The sequence below is a fragment of the Octopus bimaculoides genome, chromosome 4 (assembly GCF_001194135.2).
Source record: "Octopus bimaculoides isolate UCB-OBI-ISO-001 chromosome 4, ASM119413v2, whole genome shotgun sequence".
NCBI lineage: Eukaryota > Metazoa > Mollusca > Cephalopoda > Octopoda > Octopodidae > Octopus > Octopus bimaculoides.
Genome location: NC_068984.1, coordinates 40,011,419 through 40,032,669, shown reverse-complemented (window position 1 = coordinate 40,032,669; position 21,251 = coordinate 40,011,419). Strand labels below are relative to the sequence as shown.

At 33.0% G+C, this 21,251-nt stretch overlaps 2 protein-coding genes across 6 annotated transcripts in view; one reads left to right on the top strand and one right to left on the bottom strand.

Annotated features, from left to right (window-relative positions):
• Positions 1-148: 148 nt before the first annotated feature.
• On the bottom strand, positions 149-12,532 carry LOC106880467 (eIF5-mimic protein 2). Of its 2 annotated transcripts, none has more exons than XM_014930397.2 (14): positions 12,395-12,532; positions 10,362-10,429; positions 10,127-10,209; positions 9,333-9,426; positions 5,442-5,551; positions 5,218-5,283; positions 4,532-4,667; positions 4,261-4,370; positions 4,076-4,162; positions 3,855-3,938; positions 2,747-2,812; positions 1,154-1,373; positions 806-928; positions 149-717 (listed from the first exon to the last, which is right to left on the bottom strand). In XM_014930397.2, the coding sequence occupies exons 2-14, from the start codon at positions 10,420-10,422 to the stop codon at positions 707-709; spliced, it is 1,251 nt and encodes a 416-aa protein (XP_014785883.1). In that variant the 5' UTR covers positions 10,423-10,429; positions 12,395-12,532; the 3' UTR covers positions 149-706. The 2 variants fall into 2 exon arrangements, with proteins under 2 accessions (XP_014785883.1, XP_014785884.1); XM_014930398.2 differs by lacking the exon at positions 12,395-12,532 and adding an exon at positions 12,109-12,261.
• The window catches only part of LOC106880468 (probable 39S ribosomal protein L45, mitochondrial), a 50,719-nt gene continuing 41,059 nt past the window's right edge, over positions 11,592-21,251 (top strand). Inside the window, exons 1-3 of one of the 4 annotated variants that reach the window (XM_014930401.2) lie at positions 11,592-11,689; positions 16,186-16,308; positions 17,781-17,916. In XM_014930401.2, coding sequence (XP_014785887.1) covers positions 16,186-16,308; positions 17,781-17,916 — 259 coding nt within the window. In that variant the 5' untranslated portion in view covers positions 11,592-11,689. Of the gene's footprint in view, positions 11,690-11,736; positions 11,864-12,433; positions 12,551-13,324; positions 13,348-16,185; positions 16,309-17,780; positions 17,917-21,251 lie in introns of those variants that run through there. The other 3 variants (XM_014930403.2, XM_014930400.2, XM_014930402.2) reach the window with 3 other exon arrangements.

Sequence of the window (21,251 nt, the reverse complement as noted above, 5' to 3'; positions counted from 1 at the left end):
GCACAAAAAAACTAGAAGTTTGAAAGTCTATTTAAGAGAAATTATTGAAAATGACATAAGATTAATTTTAGAAAAGGAATTTCCAAGTTACTAAGTAAAAGAAAACTTTTAAAAGGAATGTAAAATAAATGGGAAAAACACAGAAAAGTTTTGAAAATTCAATTACCATTACACACTTTTATTAGAAGTTCTGTCACTTACAAAAACTGTTTTCAAGTTAAAAAATGTCCACCATTTATCCCTCTAAAAAGTTGCTACCAAACCAATCTGGATAACCAGAGATCAATGTGTTCCAGCATGTAATCACTTCCTGTATCTCATTAGGAGAAGGGGGGAAAAAAAATATCATTTCAATGTGAAATTATAGACAAGAGGAGGGAAGGGATGCAGTCACAAAAGCAGTTAAAAAAAAATTTACATGAAAAACTAAACATTACTTTTATGGTAAATTGTGAAAACGTAAGTGAAATGACAAAGTGAAAGCTTTGTTGGCAATTTCATAACTTTTATTGCAAAACTCAACACCTGTGTAAAAGGTTCTGGGAGTTTCGCAAATATCTATTAGTCCAAATCCAAAATAGTTATTTCTTCTGGGCTTATATGCTGTAGGAATAAGTAAAAATCTTTGGCAGTATCAGTCTGTTAACAATTTTAATAGTAGAGGGACCATGTCGCTGAACAATAAGTACTTGGTAACTGTCCCAGACTAATCAGATTCTGAAAGAGAAATTAAAAACAAAAGATAAAATATGAAGATTTTTTAAGAGAAATTAAATTGAAATAGACTAAAGAAAACTTCTTTTACCTTCTTCAGCACTCTTTAGCCATTCCACAAATTTCTTCATTTGGCTAACAAAGATACCTTTTCCTTTTGAAGAAGGGCTATCACGATACCACTTTAGGACCACATCTTCAGACAGGACCTCAGCTTAAGAAAAAATAAAAATTAAATTGTATATCAATCAAACAGTCTATACAATCACTTCCTAACAAAATCTAATTCTGTCCCATCCATCATCAAATGTCATTTTTTAAAGAAAGAGACCCATAAGTGCACTTGTTGGCATCTCCCCACATGAAAGCATTAAAGTAAGAATTAGCAAAAATTTCACAATTTTGACAACAATAATATGAGTAAAAATAAAATGCTTACATTTATAAAAGAGTATTATAATTTTTTGAAACACCTTCATAAAATTGATATTGTCGTAGCAGTATTCTTGGATTCTCACCATGAGGTTGAGCTCCGATTTTTCAGTTTTTGCTACAGCAGTAAACAGAAGACTGTAATTACGCAAATGCTTGAGAGCTTGCTCTGCTACGAGTTCTTCCTTTTTGTTCCATTCAACAGTTCCCATTACTGTATTCCAAACCTAATGAAAAAATATTTTGAAACCCATTCATAGACTTAAAATCTGCAACAGGTGAATCATCAATAACCCTAATACATTAGAAACATATTTGCAAAGAAAATTCTCAACTTCAAATTAATATAAAATTGTTTCACTTCAAATGCCAGACATCACCATTATTGAGATGAGTTTTCCTGGTGTATACACATCCCCAGCATAGTGAAGACTACATCTTCATAGCTAGAAATATATTAGTTCCCATCAAGCAACTACTAACCCTGTACAAGCACTCATGGCACAAATATTAGATTACATCTATAAATTAAAAAAAAAAAGCCACTTAACACTATGTCACTTGAAAATATACTCCAACCTCTTGTTGTCTTGTCTGATTTAAGTGCTATTATGGCAGCCTCTTCTCAAAGCTAGCTGGTTTTGTTCCATTACAACACAGCACTCCTACTCACTCGTCATCCCCTACCCCACCCAATGCTTCCAACTCTGGAATGTCCCCCCCACACTCCACATTTCTTCTGCAGCCATTAACTTGCAACAGTTCATGAATAATGTTAATGGCATCAATCCTACAGGGTGAATACAAGCACACAAACCTTGTTAAACACCTCAATGTCAGATGCAGTAGAAAATTCATTTTGGCATGGCACTTGACCTTTCAGAACACTAAATTATAGAACCATTTGGTTTAGTTGTCTAATCTACTTTTAATCAGTCTTGAGGCTGTGACAAAGGATTTATAGTAGATAAACACCAGTTTTTGTTGTTTCCTGATTACTGAAGTTGTCAGAATAATATATCAGCCATGCTACAAAAACAGAAACTGAGTTAAGACTGCCCAGTTTTGTTCAGACAACTGTTGGAACGAACCAATTTAGCAGCACAAAAGAAAATCTTACAAACCAATGAAAATGATTCCAATACTGTCCACATATACCAACTGTAGAAAGCAGAGTGATCTCCCTCAATGTTCATGAAAAATCATAATCAATGTATTTTACCATACAGCTTTAAGTCATAATACTGATACTGAATTTTAATGGTAACATTGTTTTCTCTCATTTCCAATGCATTGTAAGAGAAACGCTTTAGGTAATTCATAGTATTTATGAATATTTTCCATTTAACATTCAAATAAATTTTCCATAAAATAAAGTTTTAAAAGTATTTGTGCAATTATTTTTTTGTTACCATCACAAGTTTATACATTACTATAAGCAAGAAATATATCCAAATGAGACCTTAATTATTTTTTTAAAAGAGTTAAATAATCTATACTTAATCCATTTGAAAAAATTGAAATGACCTACAGAGATGTTATCAAGAACATAAGTTTTCAATTAAAATGCTAATTTGAAATTTAAGAGAAATCTACTTACCAAGACAACCATTTCATGATCAGAGAGCTTGTGCTTAGTCATGTATTCTTTTAAATGAGCAATTATCTGCAATAAAACGATTTTTCCCAAATTTAATCAAGCATTTAATGACAATCTCAAAGTTTATTGTACTTGACAGAATTCTCAAAGACAAAAATTTATAGCATACAAATTTATTTTCATGCCTGTCTGTATATCTGGCAAAAACCAACCTATTTAGGTAATACTTTCTTCTGTAAAAAATATGTATACACACACAATCTCTTCAGCTTTGATAGTGAGAATTCAGTTCTTTATTCTACTCAGTTACCAGCTCATTGAATTAGCATGACACAGAACAGGTACTCAATGTAATACTAAAAGCAGAATCAAGTGTGATGTCATCCAAGTGGCTTCTATAGTTTTTACCACCCCAATTTTACTCACAAAGTTAATCTGAGGACAAGGAAAATGCTATACAATGGTATTGAGCTTGGGGTCCTCATGATTTTGAAGTAAACTTAACCATTCGGCTATGCTGTGCCTAGACGTGTATATATGTTAAGCCATGAGCAAATTGTGTATTTTCCTTATTATGTTAATAAAAGATTTTTTTTTAAATTACCTCCCAAGTTACAAGCAAAAAAAAAAAAAAAAAAAAAAAAAAAATCAAAGTTTACTAAACTCAAATTTATATATAGGTTTCTTAGTTTATTGTTGAGAAACAAAACTGCATAGCATATAACCAGTATGCTTGACAAAAGTGGTGAGAAATAAATGTAATTCAATAGCACACTTATTTACATGAATCTAGACAATCTGCACATCAATAATAAATTGCTGTTACAGAATATTTTTTCAATACTGCACAATATATCTGACTTGGTATTAAAAAAAATTTTAATCAAACTAAGGGCTATTGACATAACTGCCATAAGATATTATATGCTATAAGTCAAACTGCAACCTAACATTTTATGTTTGCAAAAGGCCAACTCAGAAGTAGTCATCCCCTCCCCCCAACTCAAATGGATTTCTGATAGATGAAAAAAGTAAGACAAACTAAAAATAAATACCTAAACTATGATGAATTTATAACATTTTAAAATGAAGCAATTTTTAACAATACCTCTTTTATGGGTTCATTATCATTGATCATCCTTGTCAAGTCCTTTTGTAACTCTTTCTTTACTTCGGCTGATTGTTGGACACGCTTAAAAAAATAAATGAAAAGAAATGGAGGATCGAGTTTTTCAAATAAAAGTCAACATTTAAAAAAAGAACGTATTTTTAAATGTATAACAATCAAAAATTCAAGATCAAAAGGTGAAATGATAAAATACAACTGACTTGTAAATTAGCAACTGGTCCAAGACCAGCTTCTTGGAAATGATTGAGAAAAGCCTCCTGACTGCGTTTATTTATTGGAAATAGTTCCTGCACAGACAAAAAAAAAAGTATGAGTATCAGTTTACAAATTAAAATAAAAAGAAACATTATATAAACATTTAAGCATGTATTGAATGGAAACTTACCAAAAGGCGGTTTTCAATTTGAGAACGTTTCATAGCGGCACTCACACTATTAATATCTTTTTCATTCAACCATGTTCGGAACATGATAGTGGAAAATTCCAATGATAAACCTTAAATTAAAAAAGAGTTATTCAAATATCCCTAAAGTTTTAGAATTCTTTATAAAACTGATCAAATAAAGTGATCACTAGTTTTTATTAAAATTGAAAATTAGAAACAGAAATTCATGAAATAAGTCACAAAATAAGTTAAGTTTATTATTTTAACATACCTTCTTTAACAACATGTTGTTCAAAGAGGCTTGAGAGAATTTTTGCTGAGCACAGGCCATTTGCCAAGAACAGCCCTGTGATGATAGCCAACTTACAGCGCTCTTCCTCACTGTAAGCTTTGAGGTAAATGAGAATCTGCAAAATAATTCAAGTCAAAATACTCTTTCACATTTTATACAGGATTAACATGAATTACTGAATGGATATATATATATATATAAACATTAACTAAAGCTAAGAAGGAGCAGAGAAGTTGAAAATGTAATAAGATAGTTCCCCAGAGGTCAGATAAAAATAATGGAAACTGAAACCGATTATGCTTTGACAGTTGGGGTTTTTGGCTAATAATCAAAAAGAAAATAAAGCAAGTGATAAGATCAAATTTGAAAGTAGTCTCTCGTAGTTCTCAGAGATAAGAAAAATGAGGGGAAAATATTTCAATTTAAGTCAACAGTCGCAAGCATAAGTGTTCCAGTGGCTGTGAAAGTGAAACTGAAGATATTTAAATTAATAAAATTAGAATATGGGAAAGGGCTTATCAATGACCTATGTACTTACAAAGGCCTTAATCTCTGCACAATACCAGCAGATATGATTTATTAAAGCTCAAAAGATAAAAAGGGATATACTGGTACACACACACACACACTGAACAAATAGAAAGTGTAAAATTTAGTCAACTTACTTTTTGCAACTCATCTTCAAAAGATCTTTCAAGGTACTTGTACCGTCTAATTAGCTTGAAGAACACCTGAAACAAATTTAAATACAAAACCAATGAATGGTATTTAGTAAGCATCAACATTTATTTGTCTAAATACTAATAAAAAAAAAAATGTACACTGTCTCAAAAGATTAACCTCAAATAATGATTGGTAACATAACATTAATGAATAAAATGGAACTTACTTCATAAAATGCCTTTAATGTTTCTACATTCTCTTCGGCAGTAAAGACACATATATCAGCTCGAGAGGGTTTAGTTGGATCAGTGTCTTGAACAATTAACCCACCAGGTGCTAAACATTAAAAAGAGAAATGTAATTTCATTTTAGTAAAGATATTTCAATGAAAATGAATGATGAAATTTCAACCATATAATTGTTGCAATTAAAGCAGTGATGGCAGTCTTTAACAGCCATTTTGTTGAACAGCAATAGAACTAGACACTGCAATATCAAACACATAACGTACCTAAGCAAACTTTGTTAGTTTTCTTTTTATCTTAATACCCACTAATTTGTAAGTTTTAAAACCATTATACCATTTTCTTGTCCCCAACCTCCACCCCTTGAGAGTGGGACTGTAATGAAAAAATATATTGTAAGCAAAATATTCATCATAAACTAGATGGTTAAAACACTGACATTTAATAATGAAATTATTGTGTATAGTGCACTACACCTTATCAAAAGGTGCATGCATAATACATAGAATTATGTACAAATGGCAGGAAAGTGAAGTGTATGAGTCATGCGTATGGAGGGGGGATATCAGGTGTAGTGTTGGCGAATTTCAGGGAGCATGGAAGTTTTAAAGGATGCAATGTCTCACTAGCTAACTGGTGCAGGTAGTTTGTTCCATGCTTAAGCAACTGAGTGTGAAAATATGTTTCCAAAAGTCATGAGAGCTGTGTTGTTTTCTGACTTTGTAAGCATGCCTACACATATTAGACATATGGAATTCAAAACAGTGCTCAAGGTGGTTGTCGGCATGATGGTTAATAATGTTGTAGGTGTTTACCAAGTCATTTCCAGACATCAGAGCTTCAATGTATCCATGCCCAGAGAAGCAAGGCATTCAGAGTATGGTAGATACCTGATGGAGGATATTTGCTTGATTGCACATCTCTGAACAGTTTCCAGGAGGACAATGTACTGAGCAAGATAGGGGTTCCAGACTGATTATGCAAATTCCAAGTGTTGCTGCACCATAGTCATATACAACTTTAAAAAGATAGCTGGAGAACAGCTGACAAAGGTCTTGCCGAGTGATGCCATGACACCCTCGACCTTCTTTACAATTTTAGAGAAGTGCTTTTGTCCAGCAATAATGACCAAGTCACATTCACAAGAAGGCTTTTTGATATTAGTGTTGTGGAGGGAGCATGTGGATGCTGGGTTTTTCCTCCCAAAATGCATGATGCTACACTTGTCCCCAGCCAGCTTCAGTTCAGGATCTTTCCTTTTTATCTCAAGGTACAGCTTAATGTCATCTGCATATTTCAGTACTGTGGCATCTATGTCATTAAAATATGCAATAAACAAAAGGGGACCAAGAACAGTTCTCTTTGGTACACAAAACGACATCTCAGAAGGTGAAGAATGCTGTCCTAGAACAGTCGCTACCTCTTTTCGGCTGAGAATGGATGACTCCAGCCAGTTAAAAAGATCATTTTTCCCACCCATTGCAGTGTTTTGCCATAAGTCTTTTGTGTGACACACAATTAAAAGCTTTAGCAAAATCAAAGCAAACAACATCCACTCATGGGTCACCATCAGCGATCTGGGTGAGGTCTTCAAGAAACTCGATAAGTTGATCACTGCACTGGAGTTAGGGATAAGTTTAATTAGTGATTGCTGACAGAGTTAATTCCTTAAGCTCTTAGTACAGGGTAACTCAGTAAATCTTAGTGCAATAAACAATGTAATTCATGCAAAGGGGAAGGACATTGAGGACTAATAAAATAACTTGATTGTAGCCTTCAATATGTAACTATTTCAGTGGTGTGGATGTGAGTTATATGACAAACATTGAAAAAAATATGCCAACTTTTAGCCTCAATGATACTCCACAGTAACATTAACCAGTTCCACTGAAAAGAAATGGGGTTACTCCTTATCAAGAAACTAAAAATTTAGAGAAATTGTTTTAAATACTGTATCATAGATACAGTATTTTAATAGCTGCAGTTAAAATAAGTAAAGATTACAAAAAGGTAAAGTATTAACACTATACTGCAAAAATCACATCCCTCTCAATACTGGATAAAATTTTAAATATTCTTTTCCTATATATTTAAAAATTATAAATGACAATATCAGTGAATACTCATGATGTAAGAATCATTACATTAACAGAAGATAGCACAAAGCAAATGAAGAAATAAAAGCATTTTTTGGTCGCCAAACTGCTTTCATTTCTTCATTTGCTTTACACTCTATTCTTTCTAATTGCCTTCAGAATAAATCTTGCACCAGCCCACAAACTGTAGCAGTACAGGCTCACTGACTATGTATAAGATTAAACAAAATTTTTACAACTTCTTCAAATCGTAGTAATTGGGAAAATGAGGGGAAAATATTCATGGAGCTATTTTGAAGGATTCTTGCCCCAAGTGATGGGTAGATTGTATGAGGCTTTATGAATATTAAGTTTAAATATTACACAGTAGCAAAATGTGGGCTTTGGATGCAAAGACTGAAAAGAAATGAGGTTATGCTCTATTGGATGCATAGCATGAATGTTGGAACACTAAATGAAAACTATATATAGGAGGAATGAATTAAATACTGTGCACGAGAGAGAAGAGTGCATTGATACAAAGGACACACAGATGAAGGCCAAGGAAGTAGTGGTGAAGGCTGATCTGTAGAGGCTAAACATCACAAAGATAAGGGACTGCAACAAGTGGTGAGATTGTGGAGAAAACCCTCAGAAAAAAATGAGCCTATGATATGGTTTTTCTTGAAAATTCTATAAAAACCTGTTCTATAACACTCAAATGACTTTCACAGTGTAGTATTGTTCCCAAATCTAGGTCAGTGATGCAGCTGCAACACAAAGACATCCTAAATCTTATCCAGAGTAAGGCCACTTGACTGACTGGCATAAAATCACTCAGACATATACTCCAGCCTCTGCTGCAGAGGCAACTGTTTCCTCCTTGCCTTTTTTCTATTGCTCCTACACTGGCCTCTGGCTCTTCAGTGATGGATGATTCTATACCATCTCCACTTCAGCACTCTCAACAATTTTTGTTATCCACCACCCTGACACTAATGACTGCACCCAGTCCATCCTTCGTGGAACACTGACCAGTATGAGCTCCCTGCTCATGTCTTTCCTGTAGGTATTGGCCAACAAACAGTTTAAGCAGCATTAATAGCATTAATTTCAAATTCAGAGAGCTAAAAACGTGGATACTCACAGTTCTTCCAGAACATAAAGCAAAAAAATCTATAGCTATATATGGTAGTTGATATATTTATTGCAAAATGTTTGTAAATGTGTTTACAAAGGACACATGGAATTTCCATTAAGGATTGGTTACAGCTGCACCAATCAAATGAATAACTACACTCTAAAGCAGCCCACCCACGCAACAGTACCAGACTTCCATTACCATTCATGGTTTATAACTGAAGCACTTAATGTTGACAATCTCCAGCCAAAATAAAACCAGTCAATTAATGGCTACTGCAATAAATTATATATTCCACTATCTGATAATCTTAATAGCACTTTTACCTTCATATGACATCTTAAATCTTTTTGAATTTTAGCAAGAAGAAACTTATTCCTATGTTAAATTAGAACTTATACTGATACAAATTCAGCTCTACAAAAAAATACTGAAATTCCACATACTTCAATTTAACATTCAGAACTATGTGGCAAAGTGTATTTACTTTTTATAGATATCCAACAATCAGGATCCATTCTTCAATTGGATGACAAAATTACAACTATTTTTTAAAAACAAACACTACCAACAATAACAAATACTGCATCATGAATAGGTTTACACCAAGATAACAAATTTCAATCAAAAAAAAAAGTATATAAAAAAAAACTTACCTAATTGTCCTCCAGTAAATAAGATATCAAACAGCACCTCAGCATAACGACGGTAATCAAGACGTGAACCAGCAGTATCAAGATACTTACTAACCTATGAAGAAAACATTTACAATTAAATCATTTTGCTATGTAATTAACATTTATCAGCTCAATAATAATTATATCTGAAACTTGTTATGCAACAATAGGGCAGCCAACTTCATATCAGAAAACTGATTAGCAAGAACAAAAACTTTTGATGAGTCATAGTATACCAAGTGCTATACAATTGGTCAGTCACCAGTTTAAATCATCAGAACTACAACTATTGTACCGGGCCACTGATCAAGGTAAAGTCTGATAGACTGATAATAGTTTACAACTGAAAGTTATCCATCTCAAATAGACAAATGAGCTACAGTGGTATAAGGACGTATATAAACACCAGCAATATTACATACTCCACAAAGTCATGATAGCAACCACAGACCAACTGAAATAGGATTATTTGATCTCAAGTTAATGTAACAGTAAATCACACAGAAGTTCCTCGCTTTAAAACATAATAATCATGGTATATATACTTAACTAAGTGAACTGAGAACTGTAACTACATATAACAACTCCAAATATCTACGCACAAAAATATGGAAAATTATCCTTTCAACTGGAGTTATAAATTTACAAGCCTTTCATCTAAACAAGTCACTAAAGTAACAAGAAAAGGTGCCAAAGTGAAATAATTTTGAGAACCAAGTATAAAAAGCAAAGGATAGACTGATTCAAAAAAAACAAAACAATACAACTCTTACCTGCTCTAAATCATTTGAACACTCATTCAAGCCTAAAATAATGGCATCACGAAACGATGAAGGATCGTATTTTTCTTTTTCATCTAGCAAAACAAAACAAAAAGGGCAAATTATAAATAGTACTTAGAATATATGACGAAACGTGTAGGATCTTGGAAATTAGTTTCCAGATATAAAGAAGCCAAACCAATTAGAAGAACAATAGACATTTTAAAGAATCAAAATCAAACTTTACCCCTCTTTCTAGTCTTCAGCCGCTGGCCTGACAATATGGGTTTTGGGGCCTTCTGACTCATAAAAATGCTGCAATAAAATAATTTTAAACTAGTAATCACATAAGTCATTAGCAGACTATATATATAGTCTGTGGATGATACAAAAACTTACAAAACAATGCAAAATGTGTATCAGACAGAAGAAACAAAGATATATAAGGATTTGAGGTAGCAGTAATACAGAAAGTGAAGGATTTAAAAATAGTGTAAATCGAAAATATTGGAGGGAGGAATGGGTGATTTACTAATTTAAGCGTAACTGACAAAGAAATACAAAAACTAAACTTTCGCAAGTAACATCAAAACCAAAACAGATTAATGTACAATTTAAAGTTATTTGGTGCTGAATGTTGGCTTCTGTGCCAATGAAATATACAAAAGGTTAATCGTAACAAGGTGTGGACTAGAACATACTTTCTGAGTTACATAAAAAATTAAGGCGTATATAAAGAAAAACCAATGAAACGATCAAAATATATACTGTATATAATATAATAAACAATGAACAAACGAAGCAAGTGGTTTTTATTTATTTATTTTTTATCTCGAGACACCATACACTCAGCTTAAATATAGGTCAATTTAAAAATAAAATGTCCCATTGAAGTCATATAACGACTGAAAAGAGGAAATTCACAAATCGTCTCAAATATTCTTTTCTAGTTCTGACAATTAAAACAGGAAAGAATGCTGAAAGATCATCCTTGTAGAGAGGAAGTATGAAGTCTAATGGGTGGGTTTGTTGCCAGTGGATTCACGATTCGTTCGTTCATGGACAACTGTAACACGCTGACTTATCATTATTAGAACTAGTCATCTAAAAAATGCAGTAATTTGTGTAACTAAAACCAATAAAGATAACCGATTTCAATTTGATATATTTCAACTAATAATTTAAGAATAAGATGACAATGACTGACTAACAACATAATTTTAAAATAAAGGAATTATGTCGGTATTAGTTTTTTTTTTCTCTCATACAGCGTGCTTCCTCTCATCCGGTCTGAACTAAAAACGTTGTCAAAAGTGAAGGAAAAAACTGTTTATGCAGAACATTCAGATAAAGGTAAAGGTCTTTATGTAGCTATAAGACATTAATAAAGAAAATGAGCACAGGTATAAAAAAATTTATCTTCAATTAGTCAGATAATTGCCTGAATAAAAGGCGATATCAAATTACTAGAACTAGCAGCAGTCTGTAGCAGTGCAGCAGGCGGCCATTCGGTAAAGTGCTAAATAGTACAGAAAAAAAGATTTTCAACTCGTCTTAAATTGACGTAAAAACAAGGTAATACCTACTGAAACATAATATCTAATTTTTTTCTTCTCAATGACTATCGAATAACACAGAAAGAGCATACAGTTGGAGATTCATGGAATAAACTCAGAATGTGCTAAATAAAAACGGACATAAAATCCAGTGAAAATACAAAAATTCAGACAAGGAAGCTACAGATTACAAGTGGGTAAAGTTATCAAGCATTAGTCTACAGGTTTTAAAAGCTTTAAAGAGAAAAATACTGATAATATAATACGTTATAAAAACGACAGTAAATGGCGGCTGGCAAACTGGACGAACGGGAATATTGAAATCCCTTATTGAGAAGAAAAAAAATCAGAACACTGATTAGTATCTGCTGGCGAAAAGGATGGGAAAACATAATCGTTTTAAATAAAGTAATATGAATACAGTAATAATAATAATACCTGGTTACTGTAGAGTTTGTTGCTTCGTCTGTTAGCAGAGAAAACAGCAGTTATTGAAAGAAATGTGGTGAGTAAAGGAAAAGGAGTTTCGCTGCCGTCTGTAGTCACTAGAATTTAAATAACAAGCCGGAACGAAATCGTTTCTGGTTTACGTAAGCAGGCCAAAATTTATCTGCGAGGATGTATCGTTTAGCAGATTACTACCTTAGATAACATCTAATATATGTAACTGATTATTTCTGTGCAGAGATGAATGAAGAAATAAATTTCAAGTGAAGACACTCACCTTAGAGTTTCTTATCTCCTTTCCTCTCAGAATCTGACTGAATCAATTCTCGCACCAACTTCTCGAGCCTCGCTTTCCATCTCACACAAGATGGCAGCTACGTTCAGTTTGTTCACTTCGTCAAGGCTTCTCTTTGTTGTTTGCCGGCACACTAAGGTCTGATACCACCACATGATGCATATATTTTATAACATTTCACTTCCTTTTTTTAACTTCTTTTACACGATTTTGTTAACTATCATTGAATATAAAACGGGTCTACTCTGTAAATCCCCTTACTCTGTATTTTTTTATATTCAACGAAATCATTAAAAATCTGTTGAAATAAATTGTAAAAGGGGAAAATTCAATACAAATAGTTTCATAGATTATCAAAATAAAGGAAAACACTTATTTCTTAATATATTACAAAATGTATCGTTATGTTTTAATGAGTACAACGATTTAATTCCATTGATAAGTGACCTTGAAAGTTTGTCTTTATTCCGAGTTCATGTTATTGTATTTATTTCATCCTACGCAACTATATACAATGCGTTAGAACTTTATCCTGTCTAATTAAATTAATTAGATATACATATACTTCGTACTTCTGCTGAAATATTTAATTATTTGGACTATGTTCCAGTTTTGTTAGCAATGAGTAAATGACTCAACAAATTGTGGCATAAAGATATTTTACGAAATAAATTGAACATATGACATTTAGGATTTCATGAATTAAAATCATATTAAAGTTACATTTTCTTTACATTGTAAATTCACCAGATAGGTTTCAAATATAACACTAAAGAATAGACTTAAAGTTTATGTATTTCAACCCAGGTCAATCTTGATCGCGCAGCCCTCTGATCAAAGGTTTTCCATCTATGACCAGTCTTTTTTTGTGGTGTTTCTGTGTTTTTTTAATTTAGTGGGTGTTTTGAGCGAGATTCGGTTGATGTATGTAACAGGTGAGCTACTACGCAAAAGGCCCTTTCGCTGGTTCGTAATTAAAGGCTATTGAATAATTGTACTTATTGACATGCTTATAAAGGAATTAAGAAACAGTGTAAATAAAAACTAATGATTTTTACGTGTCTTTCTAATTTTAAAATTACAAAACTCTTTCATTCTACATCGTCGTCTGCTCGTAACTGCATAGTATTTATTAATATAACTTTTTTTGCAGTAACTGAAGATGCCAGACCCCCAGCCCACAAGCATTATATCCTGCAAAACTTGTTCCTATTCTTCTTCACAATATACGACATTTAAATACTCGTTTATTATTGAGGACATTCATTAACATTTCTACTCACACTGAGTTTGTATTGTTACTAACACAAACTTAATTTCCATAAAATTACTAACCCCTGACCAACTGCATCCACACTGCCTTCATGCACGAATATTTCCTCATTACATTACTATCATAACCTGTCATTCCACTTTTTCTTTCACAAATTTATGACCTTGTGTGTGTGTTATCGCTTTAGCGTCCACTTTTCCATGCTTGCATATATTGGACAGAGTTTATTGAGGCAGATTTTCTACGACCGGATGCCCATGTCGCCAACCCTCGCCTGTTTCCAAACAAGGTAATATTTCCCCATGGCCAGACATGAGTTCGCGAAATCTTGGAAATGCTTGTACAACAGTGGCACTTATTTACAACTGTCACACAATGTCAAGACAAGAAGACATAAATACATATATGTATGTATGAATGTATACGACAGGCTTCTTTCAGTTTCCATCTCCCAAATCCTCACGTGTCTTTGGTTGGCTCGGGTATAAGTAGTTTCACATTAAATATGTAAACACCAAAATGGATGCATTATAGATATCTGGTTCCAACAATAGACAGGCAAGAAGGACAAAATAGTATTTTATCAAAGCACTATTACTTTTGAAATGGTACAATCATACAACATTACTTTTATTACCAATATTGATCTCATGTAAATTTAGACATACCAGTTATCAGTGTTGACTGAATTTTTTCTTACGATTCTAAAAGCAATTTTATAAAATCTCTTTCAGTCCTATGTACACTCCCCACAGAACTGAATCTAAACATAAACACTCTTGTGCACTTTCTAGAATAAAATTTTTTCTTTGTGCCAGCATGGAAAACAAACGTCAATTGATGATGACATCATTTTCAGAAAAATTAAAATATATAAATTTCTTTCCCAAGTAATTATAAAAATAAATGAATTCTTAATTTTAGTTCTAAGCTTGTATGTTAATAATTTCCACTCAAATTTGCTTTAAAAAAGTTTGAAAGCGAATATTAATATATAAAACCAAGGCAAAATTAATATGAAAGAATTAATTTCAGACAGTATATAGTTATGTAAAAGAATTTTTTAAATGTCTGCAAAATATAAGAATAAGGATGATGTTGAGAAATTAAGCAAATAGTGAAACTGACATGTATGGAAGAAGAAAGTGACAATATTGTCCCTAGGCCTTTGAAACTTTTGTAGGTCTTTGTTTCAAGACTATGTTTTTGTACAGAAGCTGTCTGCAGAATCCAATCTTGAAATCCTTAGTGATGGCTAAAATAAAGCAGAGAGAGCTAGAAAAAAAAAGGTGGGGAGCTTAAGTTAGCACTACTAATTTTGATCTAATTTAATGATAAGTCATTTCTTTAGAGTTCATTTTTATATAATACAAAGAATCTCAGCAATGGCCTTTGCTTATGTAAATCCTAAATTTGTTAGATATCAACTACCAACTCAACATTTTAATCCAAATTACTGTTTTCATATTTCCATCTTTTTGCTAGATAATTCATATTCATCTCATATCCTTTCACATTTCATGCTTACATCATATCATAATCATAAATTAGTTTTGACATTTTCACCAACTACACAAATTTAATCACTACTAAATGCTACTCTAAACTTTTATCATTTCAACTCTGTTCACAATGCTATCATGTAGCTACAAACATATCAGTGATTTTGGTACATGAGCACCTCTAGGGATGAAAACCATTATAAATCAGTTCAATGAACTCTATTGGATGACCTCTGTTCTAAAGTAGCCTGCAGATAATCCAATACTCTGTAAGAATTGAGAAATATCTTTAGCTTACATATTAGCAAAGTTTTGGACAGAATAGAGCAATTGTACCTCTGCATGGTGGCTCAACTTGCTAGAAACTGCAGCCGAATCACCCTTAAATCATACCCCACTCTCTTAAGGGAGGAAAAATCACTATTTGACATAGTCATAGATGTTCCTAAAAGATGACCTGAATCTTTTTGCTGTTTCTAAGATTATATCAGATTATGTCCTTTCCTGGAATCACTTTGATGAGGGTTAACCTAAGACTAAACAATAACTCACAGAATGGACTTGTATCTTAAAAAGGGCAAATTTGATAATGTGATCTGGGTCAAAAGTTTTGAAAAAAAACACAAGTTGGTCATGGCTGAAAAATTTTTGATAATATGGTTGCCTCCTTGGAGCTTGAAAATTGACAATAATTCAACACAAATAATTTCCTTGAATCAGCAACTTCTTCAAGTGTTGCATTAGTTTAGGTTTTTTGAATGGTTTTTTTTTTTTCCTACTTATTTCTGTAAGCTCTCTTTTGCTAAGTCTAATTCTACTCATTCGCTTCAATTATTCTACTTTGTTCTTGAGTCAGTCAAAAATAGATACTTATTTACTCCATGGAAAAAGTACAAAGTTGTATGTCATGCACACTACAGTATATTTAAACAGAAGTTAACATGTCTTTTTTTAGTTCACAAAAGTAATTAAATTAATATGTATTTGTTTTTTTATAGATGCCATGTATGTTAAAGCATCCTCAACTGCCAATGTTAATGAAGCAACAAGTAATGTTTTATCCAACTTCAAAGCATTACAATCCAAAATTCCGAAAAGAAAGAAGAAAAAAATTTTTGAAGGTAAAACAATATATACAAAATCTTCAAATTAAAGAGTAACATTAGTTTATTACAATGTTTTATCTATTGCTCTCTTTTTCACTTTATGGTCAATATCATAGAAATTGAATGTATTACGTAGTACTATATGTAACATGTTTATTTTTAAAATAACTTCCAGTTTTCTTGACAGTCTATTATTTGTAATTGGTTGATTACAACCAATTATAAATCAACCTAAGAAGGACTCAATCATTATACGATTGTATTATCTTTGTAACTTACAGATTTTGAGTATGTGATACTCATTGTTCTAATTATCATTGCGTCTCCTCATCATAATTTTAAGATTATATGACACTTTGCAAAAATATTTCTAAGGATAATTCAGTTTGGCAATATGTTTATTTTCTGCTGGTTGAATTAAGTACAACTGGAATTTTGATAATCGGTAAACAACATTGTTTTTAATGCTTAACCTATGGCGACATTATTTTGCAATTAATAATTCTCTTGATATGTTAACAGATCATCAATTTGTCTTTTAATACCTTCTATGATATTCATCATCGTCATTATTGTTTAATGTCCGCTTTCCATGCTGGCATGGGTTGGACAGTTTGCTTTGTCAAACTGAGGACTGGCAAGCCAGGAGGCTGCAGCAGCCTCCAATCTGATCTGGCAAGGTTTCAAGAGCTGGATACCCTTCCTAACACCAACCACTCCAAGAGTGTAGCGGGTGCCTTTTACGTGCCACTGGCAGGAGCGGGAGCCAGTCAGGCATGAACAATGCTTGAATGGTGCTTTTTACGTGCCACTGACACAGGAGCCAGTCAGGTGCCACTAGCAATGGCCACATTCGAATGGTGCTTTTCACATTATGATAGCAAGTTATATCCAATCGTTCAATTATGTTACTCTAAATCCTATATTAAATCTATTAAATAGTTTTAACCCTTTAGCATTCAGATTACTCTGTCAAATATAATGCTTGTTTATATACACAGTTTTAGAATTAATCATGCATTATCTTTGTAGCTTAGAGATTTTGATTATGTGATTGTATACTTTTAGAATGAGATTGTAGGACAGATATGAGATGCCAGATCTGGTCAGTTTTAACATAAAACAGATAGAATATTTGAGCCAGCTGTGGACAGTTTAAAGCTAAAAAAATTCATGTATTTCAATGGCTGTTCCATACATTTGCCAAATATATAATAATTAAATATTGCAACATAGAATGCTTGCATAAACAACAATAAAACAATCTTTCCATCTTTAAGCATTTTCTGTGCAGATTCAGAAAGATGATATAAATTAGCAATACGAAAACCTCTTCAGTTTTGTTTCTGAAACTTCATCCAGGTTTACTTAAGGCATATTTTAGTTTTGTATGTTGTGTTTTCTTAGTTTTATAAAGCTATTAAGGAAATATGAATTTGCTATGTTAAAGGTTTATCTAGAATAACAAAGATTTTCTTGTTGGACAGATTGATTTACCTGATTTTGAAAAACACGAAAGAGAAAAAAAAATGTCACCTGATGAAATGCGGATGAAAATGAAAAAAGAAGGCAAAGTTCCACCTAGAACCCATGATGAACGACCTATTAATATAAGCAGTACAGGTTAGTACTGTTATTTTATCAAAATTTTTTCTTTGTATCATTCCAAAAGAAAAGATTTGATTGTAGCTTACTTATGTAGTTAAGGAGTTATCCAGCACAATGGATTAACCTTATTCTAGTAAAGCATGATGCTGTTGCTGAGGCATCATTAATGTTCTGATGTGTTTATAAAGTTTAAAGAGACTGAGAATTAGCAAGCAATCAATAGGATAAATGTTATGCCTTTAGGCATTAACTAGAAGATGCAGATTGTCATTTTATATTGTCAAACATTTTTATTTATATATTTTTGTGCTTGGGTATGTTGACTGTGTGGGTATAACTCTGTGTGTGTGTGTGTATTTGTGTCACAGGTCTTGACCTTCTTCCTCTGATTAAAGGGTAAAAGGGTAAAGACCCCCTTCAGTCCTGAATGACCATGAGATTGCACCTAGAAAGTTACCTCTGAAGCACAAGTCCAGACAAAGTTGTTTATGGAAGACCAGCAGTTGGCCATGCATACCGCATACCAGTCTCCCCTCTCCACACCACCGATGTTATCCAAGGAAAAGGCAAAGGCCAATATAGCTTGGTACCCGTGATGTTGCAACTCATTTCTGCAGCTGAGTGAACTTGAGCAACATGAAATAAAGTGTCTTGCTCAAGAACATAACACACAGCCTAGTCCAGGAATCAAACTCACTACCTCATGATTGTAAGCTCAATGCTCTAACCACTGAGCCATGCAGCTCTGATTAAACCATAAGAAAATGCTGGCATCAGCATGCTGGACCATGTATAGCCATTTGATATTGTATTAGTACCATAGCCGTGACTTCTGATTAACTGTAGCTTATGTTTTTTGTTGGGCACTGTTGTTGCAACAACCTATCTCCTGTGGTTTAAGCTGTTGATTTTTGTAAGTGCAGTTTCATCAATTCTAAAGATCCTGGAATTAGATTGAGTTGAGTTGGCTGAGTATACTACATTCTCACATGAGTATCACAGCAAGATTGCAGACAACCAATCACTGCTTCATTTCAGCAGTTCTTGGAACAAACTCTCTACTGTTCAACTAAAAACAGTAAATGTATTGGAGGTCAGTTTCTGATACAATGTCTACATCATCCACAGAGTGAAAATGACTTCTGCAGTCTTCTCTGATCGTAACATTCTAAAATTAACAATGTTTAATCCAAGCGAACTTGTACCCCACCACCTCACCAAAAGTATACAAACCCTGTCCAAGTTGAATTTCCACAAGGCTCAATGGAAATCAATTGAGGAAGAAGCCTTTAAGATAAACTAGGCTCAAACCTTCTGTATGAAAGATGATGACATAAAACTGCCAGAATAAAAGCTATATGCATTAGACTTGTCCCAATCAAGAAGTTCAATGACATGCGAAGAACTCATCTCCAGAACAGAAATTCTTATGAGATGATGATGAATGGTTGAGGAAGTTGAAGAGGAATGAATGGCCAAATAACATGCATAAAAATGAGCACTGTTGGATGTGGCAGCAAGTAGGTCATTGATGTAAAGAAATAAGAGAAAGGGAGCTTTAGGGCAGGAGTTTTGATTGGAGATTCGCATGGCAGACATGGTCAAAGGGTTTGCTGATGTCTAAGGCAATGACATTGCTTTCACCAAACCTTTTTTAACCCTTTAGCATTCAGATTACTCTGTCAAATGTAATGCTTATTTATTCACATTGTTTTGAATTTATCATACATTACCTTGTAGCTTTCAGATTTCAATGATGTGGTTGTTTATTTTTAGAATGGCATTGTAGGGTAGGTGTGAGAGACCAGATCTGGCCTGCTTGAACCTGAAACAGGCAGAATATTTGGGTCTGATACGGTCAGTTTGAATACTAAAGGGTTAAAGCGAGAAACCACTAGTGAGGGGCATAATAGAATAGATATCCAGTGGGTCTGAATCTGCAGAAACTATTGATCATTGAGAAATGAGAGAAATTCAAGTTGTTGGAGAATATCATTATTAATGGTTGCCTCCATTACCTTTAAATTTGTTAGTAGTTAGGACAGTAGGGTAATAGTTAATTGAATCAGAGGGGTAGCCTTTCTTTGAATGGGGGTATATTGAAGCTTGCTTCCAAATTTCAAGGTGTATCTCCATAGACAGTTTGCTGAGTATAAAGGCAAAGTCCAGAGCACATGTAATGCATGGTTGGTGGCTATGTTAGTTTGAAGCAAACTGTATTTCTGCACTTGATGTGTGTGTATGCAAGATAGGGAGTCTAGTGGAGTGGAAGGGATTGTCCAGGCAGTTAGATGCGATGTGAGCTGCATGTTGGAGATACTGCTCAAAGAACCATTATTGCTGAGAAGTGGAGGAAAAGATGACGATTCTTGTATGTGTGCATGTTTGTATGTATGTGTATATAGAAGTATGTGGGTTAGTGTACATGTGTGTCTTTATAGTACTAAAATTCAACTTCTGTTTGTTTGTGTGCAACCAGATTTTTGACCAAGCAAAACATTACTGCAATAAAATGTTTTGACTAACAGTTTTGTACATGAGCCCTTTTGTTAGCAAAAATTTCCGGCATTTCTCAACAAAGAAGAAGTTTGTTTTATCAACACATTAAAGGGACCTATAACCATTATGAATAAATCTTGTTTTACATTGGTCTCTCTCCTCTCTTTCTCTCTCCTTCTCTCTCTCTTTCTCTCTCCTTCTCTCTCTCTTTCTACATATGTATACATATAAATATATATATAAATATATATAAATATATATAAATATATATATATATATATATATATATATATATATATATATATATATATATATATATATATAGAGAGAGAGAGAGAGAGAGAGATGAGAGAGTGTGTATGTGTGTATATGTATGTATAGCATGGGAAGCGGACGTTAAACGATGATGATGATGATTATGATGATATATATATATATAGATAGATAGATAGATAGATAGATAGATGAGAGAGTGTGTGTATATATAAAGATGAGAGAGTGTGTATGTGCGTGTATGTGTATATATATATATATATATATATATATAAATTGACAAAATGAGATAAATAAATCCAAGGCTGTGAATAGTTTTCAGAATATTTATAAAGAGGTCTTACAGCTGTTTCTAGGATATTTTAGGTAACATATATTGGATTTTTTTATCTCATTCTGTCAATATTTATATATATGCATGCTAATACATGACCCACGTTGGACTCCTCATCCATATCATTATCGAACCTGGAGCTTAACTATGGTCTGTCCATAGCATTTACTCAGCATTACCTGACACATTTGGGTCTTCTTGACACCAATACCTCTCATACACTATATTATATATATATATATAT

Excerpts from the sequence above, each read along its gene's own strand:
- LOC106880467 (XM_014930397.2), bottom strand. The coding sequence starts at position 10,422 with ATGAGTCAGAAGGCCCCAAAACCCATATTGTCAGGCCAGCGGCTGAAG. Across the intron at positions 5,552-9,332 it reads ATTTACTGGAGGACAATTAG|CACCTGGTGGGTTAATTGTT; the intron begins GTAAGTTTTTTT and ends TTTAATGTTTAG. Across the intron at positions 929-1,153 it reads TATAATACTCTTTTATAAAT|CTGAGGTCCTGTCTGAAGAT; the intron begins GTAAGCATTTTA and ends TTTTTTCTTAAG.